The 9,156-nt window shown below is 36.1% G+C and overlaps 1 protein-coding gene across 1 annotated transcript; it reads left to right on the forward strand.

Annotated features, from left to right (window-relative positions):
• Nucleotides 1-598: 598 nt before the first annotated feature.
• LOC137942053 (pentatricopeptide repeat-containing protein At4g13650-like) lies at nucleotides 599-3,717 on the forward strand. The gene is made up of 2 exons (XM_068787728.1): nucleotides 599-639; nucleotides 715-3,717. The coding sequence occupies exon 2, from the start codon at nucleotides 872-874 to the stop codon at nucleotides 3,341-3,343; it is 2,472 nt and encodes an 823-aa protein (XP_068643829.1). The 5' UTR covers nucleotides 599-639; nucleotides 715-871; the 3' UTR covers nucleotides 3,344-3,717.
• The last annotated feature ends 5,439 nt before the right edge of the window (nucleotides 3,718-9,156 follow it).

The raw sequence follows: 9,156 nt of genomic DNA on the forward strand, positions 1-9,156 counted from the left end.
TCTAATAGAAACCATTAGTGAAGAAGTTATTAAAGCTTTCACCCCAACTACTTTGGAATTCGATGTTCGATACTTTGAACTTATTATCAAGGTAAAAATGTCGATTCCATGCAAAGAATTTCTAAGAGGCAATGCTATTGATCTGATACTTAAAAACTTCAGAATAAATATTCTATTGAAGAATGCTCCACCATTTCTGGTAGATTATCTATTAAGGGACCTAACATACTTGCTCATGCTATTTAAATCTTTCATACTTTATAAATTGTTTAATATTGCTTGATTATCTGTAGATAAGTTTCAGTTTTATTGGATGTTTGTTTAGTTTAAGCTAATGATGTTCATACTTGGAAAATGTGCATCTACTCTTCAAATGAATTGTCAATTAGCAGCAAAATTATCTGTTTGATACAATACAGAGGTGTTACTTCCTAACTGCCTTCTCATTTTCTTTCCTATTCCGTTGTTTTTCTTGTCCTTTTCGCCTGCTCTCTGTTAACTTATACTGAACTCCTCATTCATCACCTCACTTCTCTGAAAAATTTAAAAGATTTTGAAAATTAGGCCTAAAAAAGGGGTAACATTTCACCGTGAGCTTGGAAGATTCGGTGCATGGTGCTTACAGAAAAAGTGATCCAAGTTAGTTTTTCTCTCTCAAAATTGGATCAGTAATATTTTTCAACAAGAATGTAATTTATTGTATTTGTTTCACAGTGATTACTCCTAGCCTCCTGCTTTGCCGTGGCTGGACGGCTGAATTAGCCATTTGCGGAGCATTCGGGAATCAAAGATTGAAGACCATCACGTCAGAAAAAAGGAGGTGATTTGTTGTAATTTTTTTGCGGGATGAAATCTATGCTCTTCAAAGGTCATGCTCCACCGGCGTCCTCTCTTTTCCCGCCAGTTCCCTCGCGACTGCCGCTCTCTACATTTTAGATCCTGCGAATCTAGCGGGCGGACAGCATTCTCAGTGTTACTCCAAAAGCACTGTAAATCAAAGTCAAACGAAAAATGCGAACAAATTCATTCACGGCTGATAACACATGGCACCATTTCAGACACCTTTTTCGCAAACACCCTCATAAGTTTTTACTCCAGGTGTGGCGATTTGCGGGGTGCACAGAAAGTGTTCGACAAAATTCTACACAAGAACGTCGTTTCATGGACGTCCATCGTTACGGCATACGTTCATAATGGGTCTTTCGAACCTGCCATTAAATTATTCAAAAGGATGATTTGTTCAGGTGCGAGGCCAAACCAATTCACTTTTTCTGTGGCGATCCATGCCTCCACTAGTCTGGAAGTTCTTGAAGTGGGTCTTCAAATTCATGGATTGGTCATTCGATTTGGGCTGGAGAGAGATGAATTTACTGGTAGTTCACTTGTAGACATGTACTTCAAAATGGGTCTGATGCATAGTGCTTGTTGTATTTTTTATTATTTAATTTATAAAGATATTGTTTCTTGGAATATAATGATTTCTGGGTTCTCACAAGCTGGTGACCTGGATGAAGTTCTCAGATTATTTTATGCAATGCGACTTGAGGGAATGGCCCCTAATGGTTTTACTTGTGCAAGCATGCTGAAATGCTGTTATACTGTACAGGAGGTGGAACAGATTCACGGCTTAACTCTGAAATCTGCATTTGAGTGTGATGTGGTTCTGGGAAGTGCTCTTATAGATGCATATTTGAGGTGCCACAATATGGGTTCCGGTCAGAAAGTTTTTAACAGTATGCCTGAAAAGGACGGGTTTGTTTGGTGTGCTGCAATTTCAGGTTATGTAAGAAATGGAGAGGGCAAAGAAGCCTTGAATTTGTTCAAAAAAATGCGTAGACAACAAATTACAGCTGACCAATATGCATTGTCTGGTGCTCTCAAGGCATGTTCAGTAAACCAAGATTTGGAAACAGCGTCACAACTGCATGCACTGGTTTTAAAGTTTGGCTACCTGACTGATTGTCTTGTGGCCAGTGTTCTTCTAGATTTATATTCTGATTTTAGTAGAATGGGTGATGCAGAGAAAATTTTCAGAAAGATTCACGATCGAGATATTGTTGCCTGGAATTCTATGATTATGGGTTATGCTCAGATGGAAGAATATGCACCAGCTTGTATCAGTCTCTTCCGAGAATTAATACTAACTGCAGGTGTGAAACCTGATGGATGTACCTTTATAGCTGTTCTAAAATCCTGTCGGAGTAAACTAGATTTGGGAACAGGTCGCATGATCCATGGCCAAGCAGTAAAATCAGTTCATGGTTCTGAAACTAGTGTGGGAAATGCAATAATCAATTTGTACTCTAAATGTGGAGCCATATATGAATCTGATAGAGCTTTTGAAACCATGTATAGGAGAGATGAAGTCTCGTGGAGTACTATAATTGGAGCTTTTGAGCAGAATGGGCTTGAATTGGAAGCTCTAAGAAGATGTAGGGAAATGGCAGTGGCTGGGTTTGGTCCAACTCAATTCAGTTTTGCCTCTTGTATTTCTGCTTGTTCTGGCTTAGCAGCTTTAGATGTTGGAAGGCAGTTTCATTCTTTGATGATTAAAGCTGGTTTTGGTGGAGAGGTCTATGTTGGTAGCTCGGTTGTTGACATGTATGCTAAATGTGGAAACATAGAGGATTCTATTTGTGCTTTTCATGATTTAAATAATCCTAATATTGTTGCCTACAACACTATGATATCAGGACTGGCGCAGCATGGAAGAGCAGAAAAAGCAATTCTAATATTCAAAGAGTTGGAGAAAACGGAGACAGCTCCTAACAAAACAACCTTCATCTGTTTGCTCACAGCCTGTAGTCATGTGGGCCTCCTAGAGGAGAGCATGTTCTTCTTTGATATGATGTGCGACAACTATAAGATTGAGCCAGAATCTGAACATTACTGCTGCTTGGTTGATGTTCTTGGGCGAGCTGGAAAACTCGATGATGCATATAAAATCATTTCTGGATGCCTTTACAATGTGGGTGTTTCAGTATGGAGAACGTTACTAAGTGCTTGTTGGAAGTATAAGAATGTAAGTATAGGAGAGGAATCAGCAAAAAGAGTGATGCAGTTAGATCCCGATGATCATGCTTCTTACGTTCTTCTGTCAAATCTCTACTCAGAAGCTGGTTTATGGAAAGAATCTTTGGAAGTCAGGAAGAAAATGGCAAAGATTGGAGTAAGAAAGGATCCTGGAAGTAGCTGGGTGATTATAAAGGATCAAGTTCATAAATTTTCAATAGGAGAATTTTCACATCCTGAAATTGAAATGATTTTAGGGGAGCTACATATGTTGAACCAACATACTACAGCAGTTGGTGTATGGCATGCTACAGTTGACAGCTCGCTCTAGCATGATGTGTTTGAGAGGATCAAAGATGGAGGAATTTGAAGGCTGGGAAGAGGTTAAAAGGACCTCTCCTTTCATCAAATTTGCTCTTGGGGTTTCCATCAGTAAGAAGTAATTAAATTTTGCTCTTGAAGACTCATCATAAAGAGAGACTTCTTCAAATTTTGTCGAGAGAATCAGAGCATGAACTCATGGCAATTTCACATTTTTTATTTTTATTTTACATGATCGATTTCCTCTGGTCCACAACAACATTGCCTGCCAATCTAGGTCATGGCAGAGGCAGAGGCTATCCTGCAGTTCCTGATTTTCATTGTTTCCTGTACTGCTTGTAACCAAGATGACAATAATATCATGCCATCACTTCTGAACGAGTAGAGGTTATCCCAATGAAGTATTTAAGGCAGATGAGGGGAATTGGTCAGGGAAAGGGTTGAACAAATGGTAAATAAAGAGTCTTATTATCTAACATCCAAGATACAAATTCATTAAACAACTTCTAAGGCAACACAAGCACAACCTCTATTTTCTTATAATTATAATTTTTTTAATTAAAATTGATATTTTCCTGTTTATTATAAATAATAATATTATAAAAATAAAAATAAACAATTGAATTATGAAATCAAATGTATATAATGCAAAAATATATATACAATAAAATTCAAAATAAATTTCACTAATCATAATTTATTATAAATTATATAAATAATTTAAAAATTACACGAAATACTATAAAAAACTATAAAACATTTGCAAGAGTCTGCATTTGCTGAAAGAACTAATGCATCTCGTCCTTGATGGCCTTCATATTAATTGTAATAGTCATTTTGTATAGATTATTCAGTCGCTCTTCAGCACGACACTCCTTAGTGCGACACTGTATATTTCTAAACTTCTTTTGAGTTTGGGTCAATGCTTCTTTAGTCTGCTACAACTCCTCCTCCATATGTGCAATTGATTGAGACAAAGATAATTGGGCCATTCTAACTACAGAGGGTTAAACCTAAGGGGGCTTCGAACCGAGCTGGCTTGCGAGCCGCTCGGTTCGATACGTTATATTTCGAGCTCGAGCCGAGCTCGAACATAGAAATGGGCTTGTTTACATTAACGAGTCGAGCTTGAGCAGAGCCAGGTTCGGCTCGTTGGCTCGCGAGCTGACTCGTTAATTTAACGAGCGATTTGGGGATCGAGAGATTTGGAAATTTATGGGGAAACCGTCTCTTCGTTTTGTCTTGCCGCCTGTGACACCCACACTTCACTCTGTCATTTCCATCCGTTTCAGCATGATTTCTTGCGGAAATCGTTGTCCGTCGGCAAGTATTCAGGGGAAATGGTGGATTTGGTCTTCAAATCCCTTGTTCTCCCTCTCCCTCTTTGATTCCTCGATTTCTTCCTCTGCGATTTCTTTTTCTTCTTCCTCTGCGATTTCTTTCTCTTCTTCCTCTTCAATTTCTTCATCCAAAGTTTTTCCTCGCCGACGAGACGAAATCAACTGTCCGACAAAAGGAGGTAAGATTTTTATTTAATCTTCTATTTTTTTTCCGTCGCCGACCTAACCCTACAAAATCTCTAACTCTCACTTCGTTTATTAGCAGTGCTCCTTCATTCTTGGAAAGTCTTTTTGGATATCCGAACGACAAACACTTTGTTTCTGTAAGTGAAATGTTCTGTATTAGAATGCAGTTATGCCTAAGCAAAGATAACGATCTGTTTTTTTTTTTTTTTTTTTTGCAGATATTTGTAGTTGACAGTTTTATTGAACTTACAAAGTACACTCGGGAAGAAATCCTTAGAAGAAAACTGCCGGTATGAATTTTATTTCATGATTTTGAGTGTTGGACTTTATTTCATGATTTTGAGTGTTGACACTGTTTGATTTTTTGAAACGGTGAATTCTTGATTTAAGGGTAGAAGGAAATGCACTGTCACAACGTACTGGGAAGATCATTTTATACAGATTGTATAAGGATGTCTCCTTTTCCTCTATAACTTAAAGAAAAATAACTTTGGGGGATGGATTTTCCAACATAGATGGTCATAATTATTCTCTTTCTTCTCATGTCTTAGTTCAAGTCTCATCTGCATAACCTCCACTGTTTCAAGGAAATCTCCTTTACAATTCCAATCCTAATGTTAATGTTGAAGTTAGTTTTAAGTGATTTTGGTGGGTGAGGGGCATTCAAATTTTGGCAGTTGGTATTGTAATATAGGTTCCTCCACTAGATGAGTTTTTGGTATACTCTCTTTTTCTTGCAATTGTTTGCATCTCAAATAGTTCAATGTTGCTTCACTGACACCTATTCTTACTAGAGGTTGACCTTTTTTTTTTTTTTTTTTTTTTTCTTGAGTGTGCCATCAATTGCATTCTAGCAGGCTAAGAGCCAGGAAACTTCATACTGAGTTATGACATTCAAGAAGGAAATGAATGGTGGGGGAGAAAAATCCCCCACCTTGTCATTTGTTATGTTTTTGTATATCTCAGAATGACTTACTAAGCTCAAGTGCTATAATGTTTGGAAAATAGTTGGTTATCAATGATTTTTTTGCTCAAATTCCATTGTTCTTCATAAATGAAGTTATTATTCTAGACTTTCAAATATTTTTATGTTTTGGGATCTTGTTTCTTTTTTGCCTTCTTATTTTTAGGTGTCTGATCTCTTATAAAATTTTGTACGTTTATCATACATTTCAGCAATAAACAACAATGGTATTCAAATTGTTACTTGATATATTTTAGCAATGGAATTTTATTTCATGATTTTGAATGTTGATAACATATTCTGTTCAATGATACTCTATTATAGTTAATGGAATCAGGAGCTTTCTTAATTGCATCCAACTTCTCTTTATTGTCAAAGTAAATAAAAAATGTTAGTGTTGATAACATATTCTGTTCAATAATACTCTATTATAGTTAATGGAATCAGGAGCTTTCTTAATTTCATCTAACTTCTCTTTATTGTAAAAAAAAAAAATGTTAGTGTTGATAACATATTCTATTCAATAATACTCTATTATAGTTAATGGAATCAGGAGTTTTCTTAATTGCATCCAACTTCTCATTATTATAAAAAAGAATAAAAAATGTTAGTTTTTGTCCTTCTTTCTTAATTCTCATTGAACTTATATCTATTGCTATTCTAAAATGTTATATGGTTTGATGTATTAGCAAAAATGATTTGATAGTTCATTTTCTATCTTTTGGAAATTGAGATCTTGTGTGTGAACCTATGATGTCTTAAATTTACTCATTGGATGATATATGATGCCTAAACCTTGTCAAATGTTCATATTTCGTTGAATTGATACGTTAGATATAGACGGATGTAAATTATCTCTCTTTTTTACAATCGATTTTTATCTTTCCTCTTCGATTTCTTCATCTGAAGTTCTTCCTCGCTGACGAGATGAAAACGACGGTTCGACGGGAGATAAGATTTTTATTTAATGTTCTATTTTTTTTTAGTCGCCGACCTAACCCTACAAAATTTCTAACTCTCGCTTCGTTTCAATAGTGCTCCTTCATTCTTGGAAAGGCTCTTGGAGATATCCCTGAACGGCGAACGCACTTTTGGGTTCTGTAAGTGTTGATTTTTTTTTTTATCATTAATTTCCTGGTATTGAGGTTGAATTTCATCAGAATATTAGAAGAGAATGTTGGTGTGCTTATTTCCTTCTCTTAGAAGTTTTTAAATTTATATATAAAAAAAGGATCGGTATATTGGACTGGAAACTATTGGGCGTAGGGCTACAGGCTCAAAGAGACCCCGCTGCATTGAAAGACAAGGGTCGTTCCCGATTGTCACAATGTCACGTACCTTCCTCTGAGAATAGACAAGTATCTTAAATTATGTGTAGGATCTTTGTTTTTTGGATAGCTTTCTTTTCGTTATGTTTTTAATTTATAATTTTATTTTTTTGTAGAAGTAAGAATGTCAACACCTCCTCAATTGACTTCAATAATTAACACTAGTTCTAGTGTGACTATAAATAGTGACTCAACTCCACCAGAGTCACTACCCTCTGTCATAGAAGTGGGCCCAGATGAAATTACCATAAATGAGGATGAAGGTGATTCTACCCATACTTCAAAAAGACAAAAAAAGTCTCATGTGTGGTTGGAATTCAAAGAAGTATCACTTAATGGTACAAAAAAGGCTCAGTGTGTTCATTGTAAAATCAATTTGAGTGTTATTAGTAGTGGAGTGACCACACATATGAGTCGACATTTGAAACGCTGCACTAGTAGAAAAGTGGCAATGAGAAAACAAAAAACCTTAAACTTTCAACCAGTGGGAGCAGGGTCTAATGTTGATCAAAGTCTATCTGGACTTCCTTGTATGGATTTTGGAGGAAAATATGATCAAGCTAAAATGAGAGTACTCATTGCTCATTGGATTCTTATGCATGAGCATCCATTCATGATAGTAGAAGAGGAGGGATTTAATTTTGTAATGAAGATGGAAAATATGAATTATGAGAAAATATCCCGTAAGACCATTAAAAAGGAGTGTATGGAGGTGTATAAGGTAGAGAAAAAGAAATTAAATTTTTTGTTAAAAGAAATTAACAAGATTAATCTTACCACAGATCTTTGGAAGTCCCAAAATAAAAAAATTGAATACATGGTTATTACTTGGCATTTTATTGACAGTAATTGGAAGCTACAAAAACGAGTCTTGAGTTTTGTGCATGTTCCTCCTCCTCCTCGTGGTGTTGATATAACAAATGTTATTTATAAGTGTTTGAAAGAGTGGGAGATCGAAAATAAAGTTTTTAGTATTTCAGTTGATAATGTTGCATATAATGATGTTTGTATCAGAGTTTTGATACAAGATTTTTTAAGGAAAAAAAATTTGATGTGTGATGGAAAGTTGTTTCATGTGTGTTGTTGTGCTCATATTTTGAACTTATTGGCATGTTTTCCCTAATTCCCTATATAGTGTCGTGAGATGAATGAAAGAAACTAAGCATTGAGAAAATTAGAATTAAACAGGTCGGATTCTCCCTCAAAGGTCTAGGTCGGATTCTCCCTCTTATGTCCAGGTCGAACTTCCTTCAAAGTTCAATTAGTCCATTCCACGTTCCAGAAACAAGAATCATCTTCCAGCGTCAATATTCAATATAGAGGGAAGAGTGGAAAAAAAGGTGACTCGATCTATGGCTCCGGAAGATCCCAACAATATATTGATTGATTTAGAGGTGAGATGCCTCATTGCGAGTGGGAACTACTCATTTGGTTGTGTCAATTCTAGGAGTGGGAATAGGATCAGGATCAGGAAAAGAGAGGAACTATTTATCCATGTTTGATTCTGTTCAGCATGACCAGCAAGTTTGTGGCTCAAGTGACGGTCCAGATTAAGAACATATTCTTTGAAATAAAAACTGGAAGAGAGGCAGACAAAGAACATGATTCCGCCATTATCAACTACTCTGCGGGAGATGGTTCTTCAATTAACGCGCTCTACATTTTTTTATTAGGTTCTCCATGCTCGCGCTCTACATTTTGCTCGTCTAAGAACGAAAGTAAGAAGATAAAAATAGAAAAAAAAACATTGAAACCACATACTTGTTGGTGGGAATACTTGAGCGCAAGCATAACTTTACATAATTGTTTTAGGATGGATTTGGATCTATTCTCTTTTACTTTGTTCCAGTCTCATCTCTGTTTTTTCGTTCTTGGAGCCCAGGATCTGAGAGGGGTTATTAGTTAACTTTGGTAGTTATTTTGAGATTAACTTAGATCAACTTTGTTGATATGTATTTTACAGAATGCCTCAAATCTTCCGCAGCTGAGTATGTTCATGCAGGCG

Source organism: Aristolochia californica, unplaced genomic scaffold (assembly GCF_029961685.1).
Source record: "Aristolochia californica isolate CCGP_79_NKW_82.1479 unplaced genomic scaffold, dmAriCali1.0.hap1 SCAF_9, whole genome shotgun sequence".
NCBI classification, from domain to species: domain Eukaryota; kingdom Viridiplantae; phylum Streptophyta; class Magnoliopsida; order Piperales; family Aristolochiaceae; genus Aristolochia; species Aristolochia californica.

What these genes read in the sequence shown, in the direction of transcription:
- LOC137942053 (XM_068787728.1), top strand. Translation starts at nt 872, where the DNA reads ATGCTCCACCGGCGTCCTCTCTTTTCCCGCCAGTTCCCTCGCGACTGC.